This window comes from Bufo bufo, chromosome 3, assembly GCF_905171765.1.
Source record: "Bufo bufo chromosome 3, aBufBuf1.1, whole genome shotgun sequence".
NCBI lineage: Eukaryota > Metazoa > Chordata > Amphibia > Anura > Bufonidae > Bufo > Bufo bufo.
In genome coordinates, this window is record NC_053391.1 from 620,304,928 (window position 1) to 620,331,576 (window position 26,649).

The 26,649-nt window shown below is 43.4% G+C and overlaps 2 protein-coding genes across 2 annotated transcripts in view; one reads left to right on the forward strand and one right to left on the reverse strand.

Moving 5' to 3' along the window:
• The window catches only part of TRPC4 (transient receptor potential cation channel subfamily C member 4), a 467,661-nt gene that overhangs the window by 203,639 nt on the left and 237,373 nt on the right, over positions 1 to 26,649 (forward strand). The window lies entirely within an intron of this gene.
• Positions 23,459 to 23,998, reverse strand: LOC120996281 (cytochrome c oxidase subunit 6A, mitochondrial-like). The gene has a single exon (XM_040426095.1). It carries the CDS (start codon positions 23,955 to 23,957, stop codon positions 23,619 to 23,621), a length of 339 nt encoding a protein of 112 aa, XP_040282029.1. The 5' UTR covers positions 23,958 to 23,998; the 3' UTR covers positions 23,459 to 23,618.

The following is a 26,649-nucleotide window of genomic DNA, read 5'->3' on the forward strand; positions in this document are numbered from 1 at the left end:
CAAGTTAGCGGAACGGGAGACTTTGTGAGAAAAAAAATAAAAAATATCAATTTCCGCTAACTTGTGCCCAAAAAAAAAAATTTCTATGAACTCGCCATGCCCCTCATTGAATACCTTGGGGTGTCTTCTTTCCAAAATGGGGTCACATGTGGGGTATTTATACTGCCCTGGCATTCTAGGGGCCCCAAAGCGTGAGAAGAAGTCTGGTATCCAAATGTCTAAAAATGCCCTCCTAAAATGAATTTGGGCCCCTTTGCGCATCTAGGCTGCAAAAAAGTGTCACACATGTGGTATCGCCGTACTCAGGAGAAGTTGGGGAATGTGTTTTGGGGTGTCATTTTACATATACCCATGCTGGGTGAGATAAATATCTTGGTCAAATGCCAACTTTGTATAAAAAAATGGGAAAAGTTGTCTTTTGCCAAGATATTTCTCTCACCCAGCATGGGTATATGTAAAATGACACCCCAAAACACATTCCCCAACGTCTCCTGAATACGGCGATACCACATGTGTGACACTTTTTTGCAGCCTAGGTGGGCAAAGGGGCCCACATTCCAAAGAGCACCTTTAGGATTTCACAGGTCATTTACCTACTTACCACACATTAGGGCCCCTGGAAAATGCCAGGGCAGTATAACTACCCCACAAGTGACCCCATTTTGGAAAGAAGACACCCCAAGGTATTCCGTGAGGGGCATGGCGAGTTCCTAGAATTTTTTATTTTTTGTCACAAGTTAGTGGAAAATGATTTTTTTTTTTTGATTTTTTTTTCATACAAAGTCTCATATTCCACTAACTTGTGACAAAAAATAAAAACTTCCATGAACTCACTATGCCCATCAGCGAATACCTTGGGGTCTCTTCTTTCCAAAATGGGGTCACTTGTGGGGTAGTTATACTGCCCTGGCATTCTAGGGGCCCAAATGTGTGGTAAGGAGTTTGAAATCAAATTCTGTAAAAAATGACGAGTGAAATCCGAAAGGTGCTCTTTGGAATATGGGCCCCTTTGCCCACCTAGGCTGCAAAAAAGTGTCACACATCTGGTATCTCCGTATTCAGTAGAAGTTGGGGAATGTGTTTTGGGGTGTCATTTTACATATACCCATGCTGGGTGAGAGAAATATCTTGGCAAAAGACAACTTTTCCAATTTTTTTATACAAAGCTGGCATTTGACCAAGATATTTATCTCATCCAGCATGGGTATATGTAAAATGACACCCCAAAACACATTCCCCACCTTCTCCTGAGTACGGAGATACCAGATGTGTGACACTTTTTTGCAGCCTAGGTGGGCAAAGGGGCCCATATTCCAAAGAGCACCTTTCGGATTTCACAGGTCATTTTTTTACAGAATTTGATTTCAAACTCCTTACCACATATTTGGGCCCCTAGAATGCCAGGGCAGTATAACTACCCCACAAGTGACCCCATTTTGGAAAGAAGAGACCCCAAGGTATTCGCTGATGGGCATAGTGAGTTCATAGAACTTTTTATTTTGTGACAAAAAATAAAAAGTTCGATGAACTCACTATGCCCATCAGCGAATACCTTAGGGTGTGTACTTTCCGAAATGGGGTCATTTGTGGGGTGTTTGTACTGTCTGGGCATTGTAGAACCTCAGGAAACATGACAGGTGCTCAGAAAGTCAGAGCTGCTTCAAAAAGCGGAAATTCACATTTTTGTACCATAGTTTGTAAACGCTATAACTTTTACCCAAACCTTTTTTTTTTACCCAAACATTTTTTTTTTATCAAAGACATGTAGAACAATAAATTTAGAGCAAAATTTATATATGGATGTCGTTTTTTTTGCAAAATTTTACAACTGAAAGTGAAAAATGTCATTTTTTTGCAAAAAAATCGTTAAATTTCGATTAATAACAAAAAAAGTAAAAATGTCAGCAGCAATGAAATACCACCAAATGAAAGCTCTATTAGTGAGAAGAAAAGGAGGTAAAATTCATTTGGGTGGTAAGTTGCATGACCGAGCAATAAACGGTGAAAGTAGTGTAGGTCAGAAGTGTAAAAAGTGGCCTGGTCTTTCAGGGTGTTTAAGCACTGGGGGCTGAGGTGGTTAATGACTATTCCCTATATAGGGATCTTACCTTTGTCTGTGGCTTCTTTTCCTTAAAAATCGATCTTTTAAAATATGCTAAACACTTCACTACCGGCAAGTAGGGCGTCTACTTGCTGGTAGCCGCAGCAAAAAACCGCACCCTCCTCCTTCTCCGGCTGGCACTGTCAGCATTTCAAATCCCGCGCCTGTCTTCATTCGGCGCAGGCGCTCTGAGAGAAGGAGGCTCGCCTCCTCAGCACTCCCTCAGTGCGCCTGCGCCGATAACGTCTTCTCTTTCGGTGATGTCATCGGCGCAGGCGCACTGAGGGAGTGCTGAGGAGGTGGGCCTCCGTCTCGCAAAACGCCTGCGCCGAATAAAGACAGGCGTGGGATTTGAAATGCTGACAGGGCTAGCCGGAGGAGGAGAGCGTTCGCTGGCCCTGTCAATCAACAGGAGGAGGGGGCTGTTTTTTGCGGCAGCTACTAGCAAGTAGACGCCCTACTTGCTGGTAGTGAAGTGATTAGCATATTTTAAAAGATCGATTTTTAAGGAAAAGAAGCCACAGACAAAGGTAAGATCCTTATATAGGGAATAGTCGTTGAATAACGATTTTAACAAGCCCAAAAAAATTATATGTGTTTTGGGGGTGACAGAAGCCCTTTAAGGCACAGTGGCCTGAGTACACCTGATTTATAGCAATTTGTGACTAATTAATTCATAACAAATCAAATTTTTTGTGGAACTTCGGCAAAGCTGCTGAATCGAAATTTAAAAAACTTTGCTCATCTCTAATTTCAAGTGTTTTTTGTTTCCCTTTTACCTTTAATCTGCTTGAGGTGATTAGACCAAAGCAACATATACTGTTACAGGGTATATAATAAAACTGCTATGCTTTCAGAGAGAATGGTTTCACACATAACTTTTTGTAGTAATTTCTGATACTGTTTTTGAGCCAAAAGAAGAAATTGATCCAGCAGAAAGGAAAAGTGTAAATTATTCCTTTTTATTTCCCATTCCTTTTGAATCCAATTCTGAGTTTGATTACATAAAAAACTGTCAGAAAAAGAGAAGCAGATTAAAAAAGAGATGGAAATATAAAAGAAAAATACTTATGCTTCTCCTTCCTGATGAATCCATGTCAGTCTTTGGCTCAAAAAAAAACCCAAACAAAAACAAAACAAAAAACCTTTAATATAAACTACAGGTTTTTCCTCAAACTGTTCTGTGTGAAACTACCTAAATCTCTAGGTCAGGGGTGCACAACTTTTTTTGGTCTGGTGGCAACATTGTCACTAGTGATGAGTGGCAGGGGTCATATTTTGCAAATATTTTGTAGAATATTTGGCATATATTCGCAAATTCGTATATTTGTTATATTCTACGTTCTAGCATGGCCAGCATACTCACCGGACATGTCACCCTTTGAGCATGTTTGGGATGCTCTGGATCGTCATATACGACAGCGTGTTCCAGTTCCTGCCAATATTCTGCAACGTTGCAAAGTTATTGAAGAGGAGTGGACCAACGTTCAACAGGCCACAATCAACAACCTGATCAACTCTATGCGACGAAGATGTGTTGCACTGCGTGAGGCAAATGGTGGCCACACCAGAAACTGGTTTTCTGCCCCCCCTTCCCCTTCAGTAAGGCACATTTTCAGAGTGGTCTTTTATTGTGGGCAGTCTAAGGCACACCTGTGCAATATGCTGTCTAATCAGCACCTTAAAATGCCACACCTGTGAGGTGGGATGAATTATCTTGGCAAAGGAAAAGTGCTCACCAACACAGATTTAGACAGATTTGTGAACAATATTTGAGAGTAATGGGTCTTTTGCGTATGTAGAAAATGTTTCAAATCTTTAAATTCAGCACATGCAAAATGGGAGCAAAACCAAAAGTGTTACGTTTATATTTTTGTTCAGTGTGTGTATATATATATATATACAGTACAGACCAAAAGTTTGGACACACCTTCTCATTCAAAGAGTTTTCTTTATTTTCATGACTATGAAGGCATCAAAACTATGAATTAACACATGTGGAATTATATACATAACAAACAAGTGTGAAACAACTGAAAATATGTCATATTCTAGGTTCTTCAAAGTAGCCACCTTTTGCTTTGATTACTGATTTGCACACTCTTGGCATTCTCTTGATGAGCTTCAAGAGGTAGTCCCCTGAAATGGTCTTCCAACAGTCTTGAAGGAGTTCCCAGAGATGCTTAGCACTTGTTGGCCCTTTTGCCTTCACTCTGCGGTCCAGCTCACCCCAAACCATCTCGATTGGGTTCAGGTCCGGTGACTGTGGAGGCCAGGTCATCTGGCGCAGCACTCCATCACTCTCCTTCATGGTCAAATAGCCCTTACTTTCAAAGTTTTCCCAATTTTTCGGCTGACTGACTGACCTTCATTTCTTAAAGTAATGATGGCCACTCGTTTTTTCTTTACTTAGCTGCTTTTTTCTTGCCATAATACAAATTCTAACAGTCTATTCAGTAGGACTATCAGCTGTGTATCCACCTGACTTCTCCTCAACGCAACTGATGGTCCCAACCCCATTTATAATGCAAGAAATCCCACTTATTAAACCTGACAGGGCACACCTGTGAAGTGAAAACCATTTCAGGGGACTACCTCTTGAAGCTCATCAAGAGAATGCCAAGAGTGTGCAAAGCAGTAATCAAAGCAAAAGGTGGCTACTTTGAAGGACCTAGAATATTACATATTTTCAGTTGTTTCACACTTGTTTGTTATGTATATAATTCCACATGTGTTAATTCATAGTTTTGATGCCTTCAGTGTGAATCTTCAATTTTCATAGTCATGAAAATAAGGAAAACTCTTTGAATGAGAAGGTGTGTCCAAACTTTTGGTCTGTACTGTATATACACTGCTCAAAAAAATAAAGGGAACACTTAAACAACACAATGTAACTCCAAGTCAATCTCACTTCTGTGAAATCAAACTGTCCACTTAGGAAGCAACACTGAGTGACAATCAATTTCACATGCTGTTATGCAAATGGGATAGACAACAGGTGGAAATTATAGGCAATTAGCAAGACACCCCCAATAAAGGAGTGGTTCTGCAGGTGGTGACCACAGACCACTTCTCAGTTCCTATGCTTCCTGGCTGATGTTTTGGTCACTTTTGAATGCTGGCGGTGCTTTCACTCTAGTGGTAGCATGAGACGGAGTCTACAACCCACACAAGTGGCTCAGGTAGTGCAGCTTATCCAGGATGGCACATCAATGCGAGCTGTGGCAAGAAGGTTTGCTGTGTCTGTCAGCGTAGTGTCCAGAACATGGAGGCGCTACCAGGAGACAGGCCAGTACATCAGGAGACGTGGAGGAGGCCGTAGGAGGGCAACAACCCAGCAGCAGGACTGCTGCCTCCGCCTTTGTGCAAGGAGGAACAGGAGGAGCACTGCCAGAGCCCTGCAAAATGACCTCCAGCAGGCTACAAATGTGCATGTGTCTGCTCAAACGGTCAGAAACAGACTCCATGAGGGTGATATGAGGGCCTGACGTCCACAGGTGGGGGTTGTGCTTACAGCCCAACACCGTGCAGGATGTTTGGCATTTGCCAGAGAACACCAAGATTGGCAAATTTGCCACTGGCGCCCTGTGCTCTTCACAGATGAAAGCAGGTTCACACTGAGCACATGTGACAGACGTGACAGAGTCTTGAGACACCGTGGAGAACGTTCTGCAACATCCTCTAGCATGACCGGTTTGGCATTGGGTCAGTAATGGTGTGGGGTGGCATTTCTTTGGAGGGCCGCACAGCCCTCCATGTGCTCGCCAGAGGTAGCCTGACTGCCATTAGGTACCGAGATGAGATCCTCAGACCCCTTGTGAGACCATATGCTGGTGCGGTTGGCCATGGGTTCCTCCTAATGCAAGACAATGCTAGACCTCATGTGGCTGGAGTGTGTCAGAAGTTCCTGCAAGACGAAGGCATTAATGCTATGGACTGGCCCGCCCGTTCCCCAGACCTGAATCCAATTGAGCACATCTGGGACATCATGTCTCGCTCTATCCACCAATGTCACGTTGCACCACAGACTGTCCAGGAGTTGGCAGATGCTTTAGTCCAGGTCTGGGAGGAGATCCCTCAGGAGACCTTCCGCCACCTCATCAAGAGCATGCACAGGCGTTGTAGGGAGGTCATACAGGAACGTGGAGGCCACACACACTACTGAGCCTCATTTTGACTTGTTTTAAGGACATTACATCAAAGTTGGATCAGCCTGTAGTGTGTTTTTCCACTTTAATTTTGAGTGTGACTCCAAATCCAGACCTCCATGGGTTGAAAAATTTGATTTCCATTTTTTTTATTTTTGTGTGATTTTGTTGTCAGCACATTCAACTATGTAAAGAACAAAGTATTTCAGAAGAATATTTAATTAACTCAGATCTAGGATGTGTTATTTTTGTGTTCCTTTTATTTTTTTGAGCAGTGTATATATATATATATATATATATATATATATATATTTTCCACATAATTTCTCCCAAAAAGGTCCTTGAAACACCTTGGGGGAGACAGACTTTTTTTGTACTATTTCCACTGTAACTGGAGCATCCAAAGGAGCCCCAGTTACAGGGGAAACCAGGCTGCTGGGTGGGGAGGGGGGTTTTGTACAGGGCAGAGCCGATTAGGGTACTGACCAATGGCGTACCGCCCGTAGCGGCAGACCACGCAGTTGCTACATCAACACAAGCAGCAGACTGCACACTCTACATGACCATTATCTAATCGCTCACATGCTTAGCTGCAGAGGGGGAGGGGGTCACACTAGGGTGCTGACGGCTGATTAAACCTATGTGTGTTATGTAGGTGTAGCAGGAAGTTAGTAGTTGTGCTGGTGTGTGTATGAATATATATATATATTCCATTTTCCATATATATATATATATATATATATATATATACAGTATATATATATATACAGTCAGGTCCATAAATATTGGTACATGGACACAATTCTAACATTTTGGGCTCTATACACCACCACAAGGCATTTGAAATGAAACAAACAAGATGTGATTTAACTGCAGACTGTCAGATTTAATTTGAGGGTATTTACATCCAAATCAGGTGAACGGTGTAGGAATTACAACAGTTTGCATATGTGCCTCCCACTTGTTAAGGGACCAAAAGTAATGGGACAATTGGCTTCTCAGCTGTTCCATATATATATACACACACACAGACCTGTTCACAGCTTACTCACCTCACAGTAGCTTCCCATACACTTCAACCCCCCATAGACCAATTCGGAGTTTTGCTATGGGGCTCCATGATTTCTATGTATGCCCCTGGTACTGACCCTGCAGCTCTGCGCTCCTCTGCCCCAAGACACCCGGCGATCACGTCATCGCTGGGTTTAAACTGCAGAAGGCAGACGTTCTGATAAACTGTGCCTGACTTCTCCTCGGCTCCCCCACTCTCACTAATAGCCGGGGACAAGTCCTGCTCCAGACTCCTGCTACAGTGCAGGAGCTGTTATCCTTCGCTGTGGGGCACTCCAGGAAGAAACACAGCTGATCGCACAATCAGCTATGCTTCTGTCCAGCAGGACGGGGGCCGCAAACCATGGCTCTGGGGTCCGCATACTGCCCGCGGGATGCAGGTTGTGCACCCCTGCTCTAGGTAGTGCCCTGCCAGGACCTTTCCTCTTGTCATCCCCAGTAGGAAGCACAAGGATCATGAGAATGTAAAGGGACTTACAGAATCTGGAGAGGACAGGGGAGGATTAGCTAACTAAAATACAAATAAATCAATATGGTGGGCAAGAGAATCAATGGGCTATACATGGGAAACACAAAAAACAAGTTCCTCCTGCTCCAATCTGGCTACACAAGTGGGGGTTCACAAATGTGGACAATCCCTTTAAAATATAGAAGATATGTTTTAAGAATCAACCTGAGTACCGATGCATGTGTACTGATTTGGTGTACAACACTGTGCTGACTACATTAGCACTAAATTCTACAAAATAAATTAATTGCTTTAGTTATTTGTGCCTAAAGCAGAAGCTACACAAACATATTGTGAAGCATTCACTTTGGGTAATTTTTCCAGTAGGGCCATTAATGTTTGAGTTATTGGACGATGTTGTCCTATTCTGTTAGGTTTTGCTCTGTGAAATGCTAAAGGCTACTATTCTAGTTGGCATTTCATATTTTGCAGAAAGGCCAGCGAAGTCTGGTAATTAGGCTGCTGATAACAGCTTAGCTTCCATTTATATTTCTGTTGGAAATCTGGCATTTGCTTTTCAAGCTTGTCAAAGTTCTGATAAAAATAGCAGATAAACGGCTTCTGCTCCAGTCATTTCTGGTGTTACTGACCATGTAATCTTACATTGTTTGGATTTTAAACTCTCTGCTGACTTATTTTCCACATTTAGATTAAAATATTCAACTAAATTGCCCAAAGTGGCAAAAAGATCAGCATTACAGATTCATATAGTCAATATTCATGCTGAACATCATAGGAATTACATGTATTCTTCAGCTATAGAATTGGATTTGAAGTACAAATTCAGGGTACTAGTTAGACCTCCCATATAAAGAGGTTTCATAAAGATTTAGACATTTTATTACATGCAGGAGTTGGATAAAATAATGGAGGCTCTATAGAAAAAAAGGGGGACAACATTTTTCAGTTTTTACAATGGTACATTTACAATACTGTATGTCCACCAGGCATACAAAATACATGGATTTTGTTGAAAGTTCAGCAAATTTGTCTATCCTTACTAGAGATGAGCGAATCGAAGCTAACAAAGTGGAATTCGATCTGAATTTCAGGAAAATTTCGATTTGCACCGAATCTGAATTTCCTCACACTTCGTGGTAATGAATTGTATTTTTTCCTAAAATGGCTGCTGCACATGTTAGGACATGAATCAAAGAACTCTGGGAACAAGGAATCACCAACATTGCTATGCATGCAGCCAATCAGCAGCTAGCCAGCCCCTGTGATGTGACAGCCCTATAAATAGCCTCAGTCATCTTGGATTCAGCCATTTTCCAGTGTACTTAGTGCAGGGAGAGATGTCAGCAAGCACTAGGGAAAGTGCTTGGAAAGACTTGAAAACTTTTATTTTGCTGAATAAAAGTTCAGGGAAAGAGCATTAGAAGTGTAGGGAAAGGACAGGGAGGAATTATTCCACAGTATTGAAGCAGAACAGGGTTCAATAGGCGAGTTTACAGCCTGGGTAATAGGAACAATCCTATTACACCTTGCTGCACTGACTGGGGATCCAAGTTGCCATTGTACTGCTGCTTTCAGGCTTGCAATAGATAATACCTCTGTAATTCCAGCAAGCCCTTTATGGCATGTATTAGTGGCAAAAAGGTATTATTTGCCGTTCAGCTGTGCAATTATATGTTCTAAAGCCTTTTTTGGGGTGTATTAGTGGCAAAAAAAGGGCTTATTAGCCATTGTGTGGTGAAGTGAGAAAATTACAGTGTTTTTGGCATGTATTAGGCTACTTTCACACTAGCGTTTTTTGCAGATCTGTCATGGATCTGCAAAAATGCTTCCATTACAATATTACAACCGCATGCATCTGTCATGAACGGATCCGGTTGTATTATGTCTTCTATAGCCATGACGGATCCGTCTTGAACAACATTGAAAGTCAATCGGGGACGGATCCGTTTTCTATTGTGCCAGATTGTGTCAGAGGAAACGGATCGGTCCCCATTGACTTATATTGTGTGCCAGGACAGATCCATTTGGCTCTGCTTCGTCAGGCGGACAGCAAAATGCTGAAAGCAGCGTTTTGGTGTCTGCCTCCAGAGCGGAATGGTGACTGTACGGAGGCAAACTGATGCATTCTGATGCATTCCCATTCGGAATGCATTAGGACAAAACAGATCCATTTTGAACCACTTTTGAGAGCCCTGAATGGATCTCACAAATGGAAAGCCAAAATGCTAGTGTGAAAATAGCCAAAGTGGCAAAAAAAAGGATTATTTGCCGTTCAGTGGTGCAGTTATATGTTCTAAAGCCTTTTTTAGGGTGTATTAGTAGGAAAAAAAGGGCTATTGGCCGTTGTGTGGTGAAGTGAGAAAATTACAGCCATTTTTGGTGTGTATTAGTGGCAAAAAAAAGGATTATTTGCTGTTCAGCGGTGCAGTTATATGTTGTAAAGCTTTTTTGGCCGTTCAGCGGTGCAGTTATATGTTCTAAAGCCTTTTTTGTTATTTATTAGTGGCAAAAAAAAGTATTATTTGCCTTTCAGCTGTGCAGTTATATGTTCTAAAGCCTTTTTTGTCGTGTACTAGTGGCAAAAAAAATTATTATTTGCCGTTCAGCTGTGCAGTTATATGTTTTAAAGCATTTTTTGGCGTGTATAAGTGGGAAAAAAGGGCTTATTAGCCATTGTGTGGTGAAGTGAGAAAATTACAGCCCTTTTTGGTGTGTTTTAGTGGCAAAAAAAGTATTATTTGCCGTTCAGCGGTGCAGTTATATGTTCTAAAGCCTTTTTGGGGTGTATTAGTGGCAAAAAAGGGCTTATTAACCATTGTGTGGTGAAGTGAGAAAATTACAGCGTTTTTGGCATGTATTAGGCTACTTTCACACTAGCGTTTTTTGCAGATCTGTCATGGATCTGCAAAAATGCTTCCATTACAATATTACAACCACATGCATCCGTCATGAACGGATTCGGTTGTATTATGTCTTCTATAGCCATGACGGATCCGTCTTAAACACCATTGAAAGTCAATCTGGGACGGATCCGTTTTCTATTGTGCCAGATTGTGTCAGAGAAAACAGATCCGTCCCCATTGAATTACATTGTGTGCCAGGACGGATCCATTTGGCTCTGCTTCGTCAGGCGCACAGCAAAACACTGGAGGCAGCCTATTGGTGTCCGCCTCCAGAGCGTAATGGTGACTGAATGGAGGCAAACTGATGCATTCTGAGCGGATCCTTTTCCATTCAGAATGCATTAGGACGAAACTGATCCATTTTGGACCGCTTTTGAGAGCCCTGAACGGATCTCACAAATGGAAAGCCAAAACGCTAGTGTGAAAGTAGCCTTAATGGCAAAAAAAAAAAGGATTAATTGCCGTTCAGCGGTGCAGTTATATGTTCTAAAGCTTTTTTGGGGTGTATTAGTAGGGAAAAAAAGGGCTTATTAGCCGTTGTGTGGTAAAGTGAGAAAATTACAGCCTTTTTTGGCATGTATTAGTGGCAAAAAAAAGGATTATTTTCTGTTCAGCGGTTCATTTATATGTTCTAAAACCTTTTTTGTTGTGTATTAGTGGCAAAAAAATGTATTATTTGCCGTTCAGCTGTGCAATCATATGTTCTAAAGCCTTTTTTGGCGTGTATAAGTGGGGAAAAAAAAAGAGCTTATTAGCCGTTGTCTGGTGAAGTGAGAAAATTATAGCCCTTTTTGGTGTATATTAGTGGCAAAAATAGGATTATTTGCTGTTCAGCGGTGTAGTTACAGTTGTGTTCAAAATTATTCAACCCCCACTGAAATTGAGTGTTTTGGCCAGTTTGACATTGATTTTGATCATTTCAGTCATCTTGTTTACAATTAAATCAAAGAGGCACTTGTAAGTCAGACAAATATAACATAACATTTATAATGAAATAACCACAAATGTCTTTTCTGTGCTCACATCATTATCAGTTTTATTCAACCCCCAAGTGACATTTAATCTTAGTACTTAGTACAACATCCTTTTCCAGTTATAACAGCTTTTAAACGTGAAGCATAGCTTGACACAAGTGTCTTGCAGCGATCTACGGGAATATTCGCCCATTCTTCATGGGCAAAAGCCTCCAGTTCAGTCACATTCTTAGGCTTGCGCGCTGCAACTGCTTTCTTTAAGTCCCACCAGAGGTTCTCAATCGGATTTAAGTCTGGTGACTGCGATGGCCACTTCAAAATGTTCCAGCCTTTAATCTGCAACCATGCTCTAGTGGACTTGGAGGTATGCTTGGGATCATTGTCCTGTTGAAAGGTCCAACGTCTCCCAATTCTCAGGTTTGTGACGGACTGCATCACATTTTCATCCAATATCTCCTGGTACTGAAGAGAATTCATGGTACCTTGCACACGCTGAAGCTTCCCTGTACCTGTAGAAGCAAAACAGCCCCAAAGCATGATTGACCCCCCACCATGCTTCACAGTAGGCAAGGTGTTCTTTTCTTCATAGGCCTTGTTCTTCCTCCTCCAAACATAGCGTTGATCCATGGGCCCAAACAGTTCTAATTTTGTTTCATCAGTCCACAGAACACTATCCCAAAACTTTTGTGGTTTGTCCACATGACTTTTGGCATACTGCAGTCTTCTTATTCTTTGGAGACAGCAAGGGGGTGCGCCTGGGAGTTCTGGCATGGAGGCCTTCATTACGCAGTGTGCGCCTTATTGTCTGAGCTGAAACTTCAGTACCCACATCTGACAAATCTTTTTTCAGTTCCTCAGCAGTCACACGGGGACTTTTCTCCACTTTGCGCTTCAGGTAGAGCACAGCAGTCGAAGTCAGCATCTTCTTTCTGCCACGACCAGGTAGCGTTTCAACAGTGCCCTTTGCCTTGCATTTGCGAATGATGCTTCCTATGGTGTCTCTTGGTATGTTTAACATCTTTGCAATCTTCTTATAGCCATTGCCCTTCCTGTGAAGAGAAATCACCTCTTCTCTTGTCTTCCTGGACCATTCTCTTGACTTCACCATGTTTGTAAACACACCAGTAAATGTCTAGAAGGAGCTGAGTATCACAGTCCTTTTAAATTTGCCTAATTGGTGCTTATTATGCTTGATTGCTGCTCCTTGACATCCACAGGTGTTTTCAATACCTGATCGAAAACACTTGAATGAACCTCTGTTCTTAAGAGTGGTTGTCTTTAAGGGGTTGAATAATTGTCAATGAAGAAATCACAAAAAAAACATTTAATACTGTATTACAAAAACAATTGATGTCATTTTAGTTGCATTTGGTTCTTTAAAAAGTCCTTGCAAGATTTCATTCTGAACACAATTACAAATGTACAGTACACTAAATTCCCTAAAACCCTTTACAGCATTGGGGGTTGAATAATTTTGAACACAACTGTATATATTCTAAAGCTTTTTTGGATGTTTAGCGGTGCAGTTATATGTTCTAAAGTTTTTTGGGCGTGTATTAGATGCAAAAAAAGTATTATTTGCCATTGTGTGGTGAAGTGACAAAATTACAGTCTTTTTTTTGGAGTGCATTAATTTCCTTTTTATTTACTTATTTGATCTAACAGTATGTCAGACATAGAAGTGACAGGCCATGCACAGGGGAGGGGCAGAGACCTAAATGTTTCTGGTGCAGGCACAGGTCGCAGTAGAGTAATCGGGCATGGCAGCAGGGGTCACTGCCAGAGGCCTGGGCTCCCAGTGTCACGTAACGGTCGTGTCTTGACCAGCAACGCAGCGGTTCTTGAATGGTTGACTCGGTCATCCACTTCGTCCCAAGTGACATCAGACAGACCCCAGCCAAGAGTCGGCGGGTTTGTCAGACGCAACCCTTAGTCGGCATGGCCCGGGATCGGGGCCCTGTGCCCTCACCTGTCCTCAACCTGCCTCTGTCCTTTTCTGTTCCTTCAGCCAGAGAAGTATTATATGCTGTGTGCTCAGCTCCACTATACAGCGAGGATGAGCTACTATTGACTAGTGATGAGGGGAGTGGCGTGGGAGCTGGTGTTGCGAGCGGTCAGGCTCCTGGCTCAGAGACCGTTGAGGAGGACATCAGTAACGGACAGACAGTACTCGATGATGATGTAGCCGATCGCAATTGGGAGCCGGGCGATGAAGGGACTTCATTATCATCGGGATAAAAGGGTGGCAGCTTGCGTGTGAGGCTGTTGGTAGCATGGCCGGGAGTCACCAGGGTTGCAGCAGTGGAAGGTCGGGAGCCAAACGTGCCCGGGGTAGACCACCCGCTTCGCAGGAGAAAACGATCCTGGAAAGAAGTGGTGCAGGGGTTCACAGAGGCAGCGGCAGTAGCAGTCAGTCAGTGCAGAGTGCTGTGGGTAAAATCACCTACTCGGCAGTGTGGCAGTTTTTTGTTAAGCTACCGGAGGAGTTGAACATGGCCATTTACCCAATCTGTGGGCAAAAGGTGAAGCGTGGCCAGGGTACCAATGTTAGCACCACAGCCTTGCATCAACATTTGCAGCATCACCATAAAGTGGCCTGTGATAACCGTGGCTCCAATGTGGTGGCAACTGCTGCATCACCTAGTGGCACGCATCCGATTTCAGGCAGTGAAGGCTCCACCACCTCAGTAAAAGGGAGCTGTCTGTCCTTCCCATCATCTACCGGTCCTGATGCTCCTGCTCCTCACCCTCATACTCCTCGTCAGTCATTCCATCAGCAATCGATCATCGAAGTGGTTGCCAAGAGACAACAGTATGCGTGCACTCATCCAACGGCGCAGAAGCTGAATGTGCTCCTGGATAAGTTGCTGGTGCTGCAGTCCCTCCCTTTCCAAGTGGTGGACTCTGCACCTTTTAGAGAAATGATAGCTTCTGCAGAGCCGAGTTGGAGAGTCCCAAGCCGTCATTTCTTTACCAAAAAGGCAGTACCAGCCCTGCACAAATATGTAGAACAGAAAGTGGGCCAGTCCTTGAGCCTGTCTCTGTCTGCCAAAGTGCATGGCAGTGCCGACGTGTGGAGCTTAACTACGGTCAAGGACAATATATGTCCTTTACTGCCCACTGGGTAAATGTGGTTCCTGCCCAGCCAAACCAGCAATTTGGCCAGGTGACGCCGCTTCTGCCTCCGCGTTCTCAGGCTGTTAGTCCTGCAACAATGTCAGCCTTTGCCTCCTCATCCTCCAATGGGTCCTCAGCTTCCACTGCACGGACAATTCACAGTGCTCCTCCAGCATACCACAAGTGCAGGGCACGGCGGTGTCATGCTGTTCTACACCTCATTTACCTGAGTGAATGAAGTCACACAGAGGAGGAAGTGCTCCGTGTCCTTCATTAAGAAATTGAATCCTGGCTTTCTCCGCGACAACTCAAAATCAGAACCATGGTGAAAGACAACGGGAAGAACATGGTGTCGGTGCTGGGTCAAGGAGGGCTGAGCCATGCTCCCTGCATTGCGCACATGTTAAATATGGCTGTCAAGCGGTTTGTGAAGTCTTCCACCCATCTGCAAGACCTTGCCACTCTATGGCCTCCTCATGCTGCTGCTGCTGCCACCTCCACACTCTGTCATTGTGCCCCTCTGTGGCCTCCTCATGCTGCTGCTGCTGCCACCTCCACACTATGTCACCTTGCCACTTTTTTGCTTCCTCATGCTGATGCTGTCACCTCCACACTATGTCACCTTGACAGTCTGTGGCCTCCTCATGCTTCTGCTGCTGTTACCTCCACACTAGTGATGAGCGGCAGGGGCAATATTCAAATTCGCAATATTTTGTAAATATTTGGTAGAATATTCATCATATAGTTGCCAGTTTGAGAATTTGCGAATATTGTCTTGATTGCGAAAATCGGCAATGTAATATGCTCGTAATGCACGCGCAATACAGGCATGGGTCACTATAGCTACATTTTTCAAGCTGCTAGAGGTTTCCTGAGACTGAAGAAAATGGTTGGCACGGCAGAACATTACAATAGCTTTATATGCAGATAGAATGCTCCAATATATTCGTGATTGCGAAATCGGCACTAATGATGCGAATATTTTGGCGCAATACATGCAACTTTACATTTTAACAGGTCTGACTACATATTAGTGATTGGTGCACTAAGTATTGTTGTGAACTTGTGACATCACAGCACTATGAATGTAGCATACATGTATGGACAGCAGAAGCTATCAGCTACACTATATCACTATTTAACCTACACTGACTATCTCCCACTAACTATCTGTATTATATATATATATATATATATATATATATGCTGACTAACTATCTAATGTAATGACACAGGAAAGCAGAGAGCACATCAATAACACTGCTGTCTCTCTCAGATCTGCAAAATACTGCATACAATGGCTGCTGGGGAGGTTCTTATATACTAAAGGGGTAGGCAACTTTACTATTGGTTGCTAGGGATGTTGCTAAGCTCAGACAAAGACATTGCAGCCTTCTCATTGGCCCACAAGCAAAAGGGAGGTTACTGATGAAAAAACTAGAATATTTGCGGTTACGAATATATAGCACTATATTCTAGATTTTCGCTATTAGAATATTCACAATCAACACTAGAGAGCAGTACAGTTCATGAAGAACAAGTAGAGAGCAGTACAGTTCATGTAGAGAGCAGTACATGATTTTTAATGATAAAAAAATCTAGAATATTCAAAATTGCGAATATATATCACTATATTCTAAATATTCTCGAATTCTCGAAGTGCCGATATTCGCAATTAATATTCACGATTCGAATATTCGCGCCCAACATTACTCCACACTATGTCACCTTGCCACTCTGTGGCCTGCTTATGCTGCTGCTAACTCAACACTATATCACTGGGCCACTCTGTGGCCTCCTCATGCTGCTGCTGCCACCTCCACACTATGTCACCTTGCCACTCTGTGGTCTCCTCATGCTGCTGCTAAGGGTCCATTCACACGTCCGCAAAATGGGTCAGCATCCGTTCCGCAATTTTGCGGAACGGGTGTGGACCCATTTATTTTCAATGGGGCCGGAATGTGCTGTCCACATCCACATTTGCGGATCCGCATCTGTATTTGCGGATCCGCACTTCCGCATCCGTGCTTCCGTTTCCGCAAAAAAATAGAACATGTCCTATTCTTGTCCGCAATTGCGGACAAGATTAGGCATTTTCTATTATAGTGCCGGCGATGTGCGGTCCTCAAATTGCGGAATGCACATTGCCAGTATCCGTGTTTTTCGGATCCGCAACTTGCGTTCAAAATTATGTCACTGGGCCACTCTGTTTCCTCCTCATGCTGCTGCCACCTTTACACTATGTCATTTTGCCACTCTGTGGTCTCCTAATGCTGCTGCTAAATCAACACTTTGTCACTGGGCCACTCTGTGGCCTCCTCATGCTGCTGCTGCTGCCACCTACACATTATGTCACCTTGCCAGTCTGTGTTCTCCTGATGCTGCTGCCACCTCAACACTATGTAAATGGACCACTCTGTGGTCTCCTCATGCTGCTGCTGCTGCCACCTCCCCACTATGTCACTGGGCCACTCTGTGTTCTCCTCATGCTGCTGCTACCTCAACACTATGTCATTGGGCCACTCTGTGGACTTCTCAAGCTGTTCTCCCACTCTACCCACTCCATGACTGGGCCACTATTTTGCCTTTTTGGCCTGGTTAACATCATAATTTATTTGACCCTTCTTCTGAACTTCAGAAGGAAGGAAAAATGAGGCACACAACTGATCCTGTCTGTGTAGCAGCTGTATGACCTGTATGGTCCTATCAGAATTGGTTTATGATTTGGTAGCCAAAAACAAGAGTGGGTACAAAATACAGAAAACATGCAAATATTCCATTCACGTGTCATCTCTGTTTTGGATCCACTCCTGTTTTTTTTTTTTGCTTTAGCAATACTGATGGATTACTGACCAAATGCTGACCGAGTGAAGGTGGATGCTCAACAGACAGGATCCATTTTTTTTTTTTTGGGGGGGGGGTGGTTATTTTTCTGACTGATAAGAGGAAGGGCAAAATAATCAGTAATGTCAACACAAACTTACTGCTGACACCTTCTCCACTCTGTTAGGGGGGCTCTACTTGTATAAGCGTTTAATAGAACAGTTTTTGTAGACATCTATGTGTAATCTGACGATGGTGTAAAAGGATAGCGCCCTTAACGCTAGAGTTGGCCGAATCGAATAATTGAGAAATTCGCTCATCTCTAATCCTTATCTTTGTTTGAATTTGGTTAAGAGGGGTTGGCTAGTTTCTGGCTTCTGTTCACTAACGTGTATGTAAGATGATTATATGGCACTTACTAATATCGCCTTTGTAGAAATTCTGCTCCATTTTCCATGTTTCATAAGGAATGCCCCTTTAATAGCCAAATCTTTTGTGCTGTCCACGCAGAGATCTTGTCCATAGAATGACTGCTGATTGAGGGTCATGTGACCAGGCAAATCACCTCCATGTGATGTCTCCTCCATTCAAATACACTCACTCACAAAGCTCTCCACAGTTCTGCACCTTATTTCCATCTACTACCCTACTAGTGCTCTCCATTCTGTTAGTGACCTAAGATTAAAATTCTCCATAATTCGTACCTCTCACTCCTGTCTTCAGGAATTTTCTCGAGCTGCACCTACTCTCTGGAATGTTCTGCCCCAGAATATGAAGTCAATTCCCAACTTCACTGTCTTCAAACGTGCCTTAAAAACACATATTTTCAGGCAGGCTTATCAAGCTTCCGAAAATGACTGTTCCCCGAGTAACCCCTCCCCCACCAACTCCTCAGACCTGAATTCGTTCCTCTAAGGCCTCATGCACACAAATGTATTTTCTTTCCGTCTTTTTCCGGGTTTTTTCGCGGACAGTATACGGAACCATTCATTTTAATGGGTCCGCCAAAAAAAACTGAAGGTACTCATCATCATTAGAGTTGAGCGAACACCTAGATGTTCGGGTTCGGGGAGTTCGGCCGAACTTTAACCCCTTAGGGACTTAGGGCGTACCGGTACGCACTGTTTCCCGAGTCCTTAAGGACCCAGGGCGTACGGGTACGTCCTAACTTTAAAACGTGATTGCGGCGCGGCGGGGGTTATTCGGAACAGGATGTCAGCTGAAATCATTCAGCGGGCATCCTGTCACAACGCCGGGAGGGGGTCCCGTGACCCCCCCGTGTCAGTGATCGCCGCAAACCGCAGGTCAATGCAGGTTTGCGGCTTTTACCTGGTGCGGCAGCAGCGGGCGGCGGTGCCATCGGGTCCCCATGCGGCTGTAGGGGGGACCCGATGACATGGAAGGAATGTCTAAGGAATGCATCGCGCTGCCTTCCGGTGACGAGCCTGTGAGATCCAGCCTCCTGGATCTCACAGGCCGGAAGCTGTATAAGTAATAAACACAGTATTACTCATACAGCCAATGCATTCCAATACAGAAGTATTGGAATGCATTGTAAAGGGGATTAGACCCCCAAAAGTTCAAGTCCCAAAGTGGGAAAAAAAATTAAGTGAAAAAAAAGTTGAAAAAATAAAGTTTTCCCCCAAAAAAATTAAAAGTTTCAAGTAAAAATAAACAAAAACGTCATTTTCCCCAAATAAAGTAAAAAAGAAATTGGTAAAAAATAGGGAAAAAAAAAAAGTATACATATTAGGTATCGCCGTGTCCGTATCGACCGGCTCTATAAACATATCACATGACCTAACCCCTCAGATGAACACTGTAAAAATAAAAAATAAAAACTGTGCTAAATAAACAATTTTTTTGTCACCTTACATCACAAAAAGTACAACAGCAAGCGATCAAAAAGGCGTTTGCCCACCAAAATAGTATCAATCTAACCATCACCTCATCCCGCAAAAGATGAGCCCCTACCTGAGACAATCGCCCAAAAGATAAAAAAACTATGGCTCAGAATATGGAGACACTAAAACATCATTTGTTTTGTTTTAAAAAAGCTGTTATTGTGTAAAACTTACATAAATAAAAAAAAAGTATACATATTAGGTATTGCCGCGTCCGTATCAACCGGCTCTATAAAAATATCACATGACCTAACCCCTGAGATGAACACCGTAAAAAATTAAAAATAAAAACTGTGATAAATAAACCATTTTTTCACAAAAAGTGTAATAGCAAGCGATCAAAAAGTCATATGCACCCCAACATAGTGCCAATCAAACCGTCATCTGATCCCGCAAAAAATGAGATCCTACCTAAGATAATCGTTCAAAAACGGAAAAAATTATGGCTCTCAGATTATGGAAACACTAAAACATGATTTTTTTTGCTTCAAAAATGAAATCATTGTGTAAAACTTACATAAATAAAAAGAAAGTATACATATTAGGTATCGCAGCGTCCGTAATAACTTGCTCTATAAAAATTTCACATGACCTAACCCCTCAGGTAAATACCGTAAAAAAAAAAAAAAAAAACAGTGTAAAAAAAGCCATTTTTTGTCACCTTACATCACAAAAAGTGTAATAGCAAGCGATAAAAAAGTCACACGCACCCCAAAATAGTGCCAATAAAACCGTCATCTCATCCCGCAAAAACCATACCCTACCCAAGGTAATCGCCCAAAAACTAAAAAAATTATGGCTCTCAGACTATGGAAACACTAAAACATGATTTTTTTTGCTTCAAAAATGAAAACATTGTGTAAAACTTACATAAATAAAAAAAAGTATACATATTATTAGGTATCACAGCGTCCGTGACAACCTGGTCTATAAAAATTTCACATGATCTAACCTGTCAGACGAATGTTATAAATAACAAAAAATAAAAACGGTGCCAAAACAGCTATTTCTTGTTACCTTGCCTCACAAAAAGTGTAATATAGAGCAACCAAAAATCATATATACCCTAAACTAGTACCAACAATACTGCCCTATCCCATAGTTTCTAAAATGGGGTCACTTTATTGGAGTTTCTACTCTAGGGTTGCATCAGGGGGGCTTCAAATGGGACATGGTGTCAAAGAAACCAGTCCAGCAAAACCTGCCTTCCAAAAACTGTATGGCATTCCTTTCCTTCTGCGCCCTGCCGTGTGCCCGTACAGCGGTTTACGACCACATATGGGGTGTTTCTGTAAACTACAGAATCAGGGCCATAAATATTGAGTTTGGTTTGGCTGTTAACCCTTGCTTTGTAACTGGAAAAAAATTATTAAAATGGAAAATCTGCCCAAAAAGTGAAATTTTTTAATTGTATCTCTATTTCCCATTAATTCTTGTGGAACACCTAAAGGGTTAACGACGTTTGTAAAATCAGTTTTGAATACCTTGAGGGGTGTAGTTTCTTAGATGGGGTCACTTTTATGGAGTTTCTACTCTAGGGGTGCATCAGGGGGGCTTCAAATGGGACATGGTGTCAAAAAAAACAGTCCAGCAAAACCTGCCTTCCAAAAACCGAATGGCATTCCTTTCCTTCTGCGCCCTGCCATGTGCCCGTACAGCGGTTTACTACCACATATGGGGTGTGTCTGTAAACTACAGAATCAGGACCATAAATATTGAGTTTGGTTTGGCTGTTAACCCTTGCTTTGTAACTGGGAAAAATAATTAAAATGGAAAATCTGCCAAAAATGTGAAATTTTGAAATTGTATCTCTATTTCCCATTAATTCTTGTGGAACACCTAAAGGGTTAACAAAGTTTGCAAAATCAGTTTTGAATACCTTGAGGGGTGTAGTTTATAGAATTGAGTGGTTTCTATTATGTAAGCCTCGCAAAGTGACTTCAGACCTGAACTGGTCCCTAAAAATTGGGTTTTTGAAAATTTCTTATAAATTTCAAGATTTGCCTCTAAACTTCTAAGCCTTGTAACATCCCCAAAAAATAAAATTTTCTTCCCAAAATTATCCAAACATGAAGTAGACATATGGGGAATGTAAAGTAATAGCTATTTTTGGTATTACTATGTATTATAGAAGTAGAGAAATTGAAATTTGGAAATTTGCAATTTTGAAAGAAATTTTTGGTAAATTTGGTATTTTTTTATAAATAAAAATGAATTTTTTTGACTTCATTTTACCAGTGTCATAAAGTACAATATATCCAAGAGAAGATACAAGCGGCACTTCTGCTTTCAGCGGTGCGGTGCGCGTGTCCCGGGAGGAAGATCCACAGATAATGGTATAGTAAGGACCAGCACTCGCTTCAGTATTAATTTCAAATAGATTTAATGGTCACATACAAATGATAAGTGACGCGTGCGTTTCGGCTACTGTGAGCCTTTGTTTTGACAAAGGCTCACAGTAGCCGAAACGCACGCGTCACTTATCATTTGTATGTGACCATTAAATCTATTTGAAATTATTACTGAAGCGAGTGCTGGTCCTTATTATACCATAAAGTACAATATGTCACGAAAAAACAGTCTCAGAATGGCTTGGATAAGTCAAAGCGTTTTAAAGTTATCAGCATTTAAAGTGACACTGGTCAGATTTGCAAAAAATGGCCAAGTTCAAAAGGTGAAATAGGGCCGAGTCCTTAAGGGGTTAAAAAAAAGTTTGGGTTCGGGAAGTCAATGGGGACCCGAACTTCACTTTATTATTTTCCGTTATAACGGAAAATAATAGTATTAGCTTTTTCAGATCTGAGTTTTCACGATAGTGAAAACTCAGATACGACAGTACAGTCGTGGCCAAAAGTTTTGAGAATGACACAAATAAGAGTTTTCACAAAGTTTGCTGCTGAACTGCTTTTAGATCTTTGTTTCAGTTGTTTCTGTGATGTAGTGAAATATAATTACACGCACTTCATACGTTTCAAAGGCTTTTATCGACAATTACATGACATTTATGCAAAGAGTCAGTATTTGCAGTGTTGGCCCTTCTTTTTCAGGACCTCTGCAATTCGACTGGGCATGCTCTCAATCAACTTCTGGGCCAATTCCTGACTGATAGCAACCCATTCTTTCATAATCACTTCTTGGAGTTTGTCAGAATTAGTGGGTTTTTGTTTGTCCACCCGCCTCTTGAGGATTGACCACAAGTTCTCAATGGGATTAAGATCTGGGGAGTTTCCATGCCATGGACCCAAAATGTCAACGTTTTGGTCCCCGAGCCACTTAGTTATCACTTTTGCCTTATGGCACGGTGCTCCATCGTGCTGGAAAATGCATTGTTCTTCACCAAACTGTTGTTGGATTGTTGGAAGAAGTTGCTGTTGGAGGGTGTTTTGGTGCCATTCTTTATTCATGGCTGTGTTTTTGGGCAAAATTGTGAGTGAGCCCACTCCCTTGGATGAGAAGCAACCCCACACATGAATGGTCTCAGGATGCTTTACTGTTGGAATGACACAGGACTGATGGTAGCGCTCACCTTTTCTTCTCCGGACAAGCCTTTTTCCAGATGCCCCAAACAATCGGAAAGAGGCTTCATCGGAGAATATGACTTTGCCCCAGTCCTCAGCAGTCCATTCACCATACTTTCAGCAGAAGATCAATCTGTCCCTGATGTTTTTTTTGGAGAGAAGTGGCTTCTTTGCTGCCCTTCTTGACACCAGGCCATCTTCCAAAAGTCTTCGCCTCACTGTGCGTGCAGATGCGCTTACACCTGCCTGCTGCCATTCCTGAGCAAGCTCTGCACTGGTGGCACTCCGATCCCGCAGCTGAATCCTCTTTAGGAGATGATCCTGGCGCTTGCTGGACTTTCTTGGACGCCCTAAAGCCTTCTTAACAAGAATTGAACCTCTTTCCTTGAAGTTCTTGATGATCCTATAAATTGTTGATTGAGGTGCTATCTTTTTTTTTTGGAGGTCAAACCATAAACTTTATTTAGACAATTTTTGCAACGGCTGCGGAAGGAAGGAGGGCATTTACAGCATTAAATAGAATAGCATGATCCCTGCATATTATGTGGGCCCATAAAACACACTGGTCCAGACAACAAGGTGTCCACAGTCTAATGCTCAGAATGCTCCGATTCTTCGTAGCCAGTGGGGAGAGGATTCACATGTGGGTTGTGGAAAAGGCTCTTCTCTCCATCACCCCAAGGAAACTTCTTGCTCCGGATCCGCAGGTGCTCGTAGGCTACGAACTCTGGAGGAGGCTCGTGGTGCTGCGCCTTCAGGAACACGTTCAGCATGCACACGGCCACGCCAGGCAGCGCCACCACAAAGAACAGGATCTTCCATGTGCGAGCTGCATCTCCATGCTCAGCATGAGCCGCCGCCGAATACAGGCGCCCACGGCTTGCCACAGTACGACCGAGGATGCCAGACAGTCTGCCTAACGCCGCCATGATGTCCCTCACTGAGAGCGGATGCGGACGTGAGGTACCTACTCTACCGATTGAGGTGCTATCTTAGTAGCCACAATATCCTTGCCTGTGAAGCCATGCTCGTCAACATTCTCACCTGAGTTAACAAGACAATTACTGAAATGATCTCAGTAGGTCCTTTACTGACAGCAATGAAATGCAGTAGAAAGTTTTTTTTGGGATTAAGTTAATTTTCATGGCAAAGAAGGACTATGCAATTCATCTGATCACTCTTCATAACATTCTGGAGTATATGCAAATTGCTATTATAAAAACTTAAGCAGCAACTTTTCCAATTTCCAATATTTATGTAATTCTCAAAACTTTTGGCCACGACTGTATATTCTAACACAGAGGCATTCCCATGGTGATGGGGACGCTTTAAGTTAGAATATACTAAGAACTGTGTACATAACTGCCCCCTGCTGCCTGGCACTGGCAGCACCCGATCTCTTACAGGGGGCTGTGATCCGCACAATTAACCCCTCAGTTCGGCCCCCCCTCCCTCCCCAGTATTAAAATCATTTGTGGCCAGTCGGCTCCCCACCCCCACCACCCTATTAAAATCATTGGTGTCCAGTGCGGCCTTCCCCCCCCCATCATTGGTGGCAGCGGAGCGGCAGTTCCGATCGGAGTCCCAGTTTAATCGCTGGGGCTCCGATCGGTTACCATGGCAGCCAGGACGCTACTGCAGTCCTGGCTCCCTTGGTTACTTAGCACTTTTAGCAGCATTATACTTACGTGCGCTGTCTGTGGCCGGCCGGGCGCTCCTCCTACTGGTAAGTGACAGGTCTGTGCTATAAGCAATGCGCCGCACAGACCTTTCACTTACCAGTAGGAGGAGCGCCAGCCGGCCACAGACAAGTAACTGCAGTAGCGTCCTTGCTGCCATGGTAACCGATCGTAGCCCCAGCGATTAAACTGGGACTCCGATCGGAACTGCCGCTCTGCTGCCACCAATGATGGGGGGAGGTGGGGGGGCCGCACTGGACACCAATGATTTTAATAGGGAGGGGCTGCACTGGACACCAATGATTTTAATAGGGGGGGGGCCACACTGGACACCAATGATTTTAATAGGGGGGGGTGGGTGGGGGGGCCGCACTGGCCACCAATGATTTTAATACTGGGGAGGGAGGGTGGGGGGGCCGCACTGGCCACCAATGATTTTAATGCTGGGGAGGGAGGGGGGTCTGGCCCCTGCTGCCTGGCAGCACCCGATCTCTTACAGGGGGCTGAGATCCGCACAATTAACCCCTCAGGTGCCGCACCTGAGGGGTTAATTGTGCGGATCACAGCCCCCTGTAAGAGATCAGGTGCTGTCAGGCAGCAGGGGGACGTTATGTTCACAGTTCTCAGTATATTCTAACTTGAAGCGTCCCCATCACTATGGAAACACCTCTGTGTTAGAATATACTGTGGGATCTGAGTTTTCACGATCTAACTCAAATCCGATTGTATATTCTAACATAGAGGTATTCCCATGGTGATGAGGACGCTTCAAGTTAAAATATACCATTGGATTGGAGAGGGCGCTCCTCCTACTGGTAAGTGACTGCTTATAGCACAGACCTTTCACTTACCAGTAGGAGGAGCCCCCGGCCGGCCACAGACAGTGCACGTAAGTATAATGCTGCTAAAAGTGCTAAGTAACCTTGGCAGCCAGGACTGCAGTAGCGTCCTGGCTGCCATGGTAACCGATCGGAGCCCCAGCGATTAAACTGGGACTCCGATCGAAACTGCCTCTCCGCTGCCACCAATGATGGGGAGGAGGGGGGTTGTTAACCTGTGGACACTGCCACCAATGATTTTAATTAGGGGTGGGGGTGGGGGGGCCGCACTGGACGCCAATGATTTTAATAGGGGGGGCCGCACTGGCCACCAATGATTTTAATGCTGGGGAGGGAGGGGGGTGCCCGCACTGGCCACCAATGATTTTAATACTGGGGAGGGAGGGGGGTCTGGCCCCTTCTGCCTGGCAGCACCCGATCTCTTACAGGGGGCTGAGATCCGCACAATTAACCCCTTAGGTGCGGCACCTGAGGGGTTAATTGTGTGGATCACAGCCCCCTGTAAGAGATCATGTGCTGCCAGGCAGCAGGGGGCCGTTATGTCCACAGTTCTCAGTATATTCTAACTTGAAGCGTCCCCATCACTATGGGAACGCCTCTGTGTTAGAATATACTGTCGGATCGGAGTTTTCACGATCTAACTCAAATCCGATGGTATAGTCTAACATAGAGGCGTTCCCATGGTGATGGGGACGCTTCAAGTTAAAATATACCATCGGATTGGAGAAATCTCCGATCCGATGGTATATTAATATTACCCAAACACCGAACCCGAACTTTTACTGAAATGTTCGGGTTCGGGTGCCGAACACCGTAAAGTTCGGTACGAACCCGAACTTTACAGTTCGGGTTCGCTCAACCCTAATCATCATGACTTCAGATGGAAAAAATAACGAATATTCTAAAAAACAAATATATAGCACTAAATTGAATATAGTCCTTTAACCCCCAAAAACTCAAATATAGAAAAAATAAAATAAATGTTTTTCAACCTTTCACATGTTGTTCTAGGAGGCTTGTGATGCCTAAATCTGTGTTTTATTGTTTTTTTGACATTTTTGTAACCTTTGGGGAGGATGTTGTAAAATTGCAACGCTAGGCCT

Bases quoted from the DNA above. Each gene is read 5' to 3' on its own strand.
- LOC120996281 (XM_040426095.1), bottom strand. From the start codon at position 23,957: ATGGCGGCGTTAGGCAGACTGTCTGGCATCCTCGGTCGTACTGTGGCA.